The sequence below is a fragment of the Haliaeetus leucocephalus genome, unplaced genomic scaffold (genome assembly GCF_000737465.1).
Source record: "Haliaeetus leucocephalus isolate CR32 unplaced genomic scaffold, Haliaeetus_leucocephalus-4.0 Scaffold357, whole genome shotgun sequence".
In the NCBI taxonomy this organism is placed as follows: Eukaryota; Metazoa; Chordata; class Aves; order Accipitriformes; family Accipitridae; genus Haliaeetus; species Haliaeetus leucocephalus.
In genome coordinates, this window is record NW_010972793.1 from 16,465 (window position 1) to 18,137 (window position 1,673).

A 1,673-nucleotide genomic window follows, 5' to 3' on the forward strand; every position below is an offset into this window, starting at 1 on the left:
GGCAGGGTCCGGATGGGGGGGCGGGTCCGGGGGTCCCGCGGGCTCCGGTGCCCGCCCTGAGCTCCGCCGCCCGCAGGCGCCATGGAGGTGACGGTGGGGACGGCGGCGCTGGCGCTGGCGCTGCTGCTGCTGCCGGTGCTGTACGAGCGCAGCGGCTCCTTCCGCTTCTTCTGCAAGATGGGCTTCTACAACGGGTGGATCCTGCTGCTGGCGCTGGTGGCCATCCCGCTCTGCGCCCTGCGCGGCCGTGACGTTGAGAACATGAAGTAGGGACGGCGGGGGGACGCGCGGATGGGGACGCGGGGGGGACGCGGGGCTGGGCCACCCCCTTCACCTCCTGCGGTCCCGGGACGTGAAACTCGGGGGGACGCGGGGCGGTGTGTGGGGCGTGTCCCGTCACCCTGTGTCCCCGGCCAGGATCATCCGGGGCCTGATGCAGCACGTGAAGCACCTCTACGGGATCCGGATGGCGGTTCGGGGCGCCCAGCACTTCCCCCCCCGGCAGCCCTACGTCGTCGTCAGCAACCACCAGAGCTCCCTCGACCTGCTGGGTACGCCCGCCCCACGGCGCTGCCCCACAGCCCCATCCCGTGTCCCCTGTGCCCCTACCTCATCGTCAGCAACCACCAGAGCTCCTTTGACCTGCCGGGTACGCCTGCCCCACGGCGCTGCCGCACGGCCTGGCCCCTAGTTTTGCCCCCGGCCCCCTAGCAGCCTCCTGCGCCATGGGCACTGGTCAACCCCTGCTGCTGAGCCCCAGCCCCACGGCCGCCCCACGGTTGACGCGGCCCCCAGGGGCGCTGGAGGTGTTGCTGGAGCGGCGTGTGCACGTAGCCACCGTCCAGCCCTATAGCTTGGCCTCCCCAAGCTAACGCCGCCCCCAGGGATGATAGAGGTGCTGCTGCTGGATCAGTGTGTGCCCATAGCCACCCCCCAGCCCCGTAGCCCCCCCTGCCTTGGCCCCACAGCCGCCCCCTGGCTAATGCCAGCCCCCAGGGATGATGGAGGTGCTGCCGGACCGCTGCGTGCCCATCGCCAAGCGGGAGCTGCTCTACATGGGGGCCGTGGGGGTGGCTTGCTGGCTCGGCGGCATCATCTTCATCGACCGCAAGCGGACGCACGATGCCATCAGCGTCATGGCCGAGGCCGCCCACACCATGCTCAGCCAGGATGTGAGTGGGGCACCGGGGGGCTGCTGGGGGGCCTTACACCATGCTGTGCATCCTGCCTGGGGCTGCTGTGGTGCAGCCCCAGTTGACCCCATAGTGATCTGGGGCAGCCCCAGCTCACTGTGGGGCAGTACTGGCTGCCCCCCTCTTGCTGTGGGGCACCCCCGGTCTCGCCGTGGGACAGCCCCTCATCTCCCCCCAGGTCCGGGTGTGGGTCTTCCCTGAGGGGACACGCAACCACAGCGGCTCCATGCTGCCCTTCAAGCGGGGCGCCTTCCACCTTGCCGTCCAGGCACAGGTAGGGGGGCTGCCGTGGGGCGGCTGTGGGGTGGCCGTGGGGCAGCACCCTTCAACCCTCGCCTGCCTGCCAGGTCCCTGTCGTCCCCATTGTCATCTCCTCTTACCAGCACTTCTACAGCAAGCGGGAGCGGAGGTTCACAGCCGGTGAGGGGCTGGGGACCCGGGTCTGGGGGGAGCGTGGGTCACATGAGGAATCAGGGGGGT

The 1,673-nt window shown here is 70.4% G+C and overlaps 1 protein-coding gene across 1 annotated transcript in view; it reads left to right on the forward strand.

Annotated features, from left to right (window-relative positions):
- The first annotated feature begins 72 nt into the window (after positions 1 to 72).
- The window catches only part of LOC104835055 (1-acyl-sn-glycerol-3-phosphate acyltransferase alpha-like), a 4,481-nt gene continuing 2,880 nt past the window's right edge, over positions 73 to 1,673 (forward strand). Inside the window, exons 1-5 of the mRNA XM_010572833.1 lie at positions 73 to 266; positions 418 to 551; positions 997 to 1,172; positions 1,372 to 1,467; positions 1,541 to 1,671. Of these exons, the coding sequence (XP_010571135.1) occupies positions 82 to 266; positions 418 to 551; positions 997 to 1,172; positions 1,372 to 1,467; positions 1,541 to 1,671 (722 nt within the window). The 5' untranslated portion in view covers positions 73 to 81. The remainder of the gene's footprint in view (positions 267 to 417; positions 552 to 996; positions 1,173 to 1,371; positions 1,468 to 1,540; positions 1,672 to 1,673) is intronic.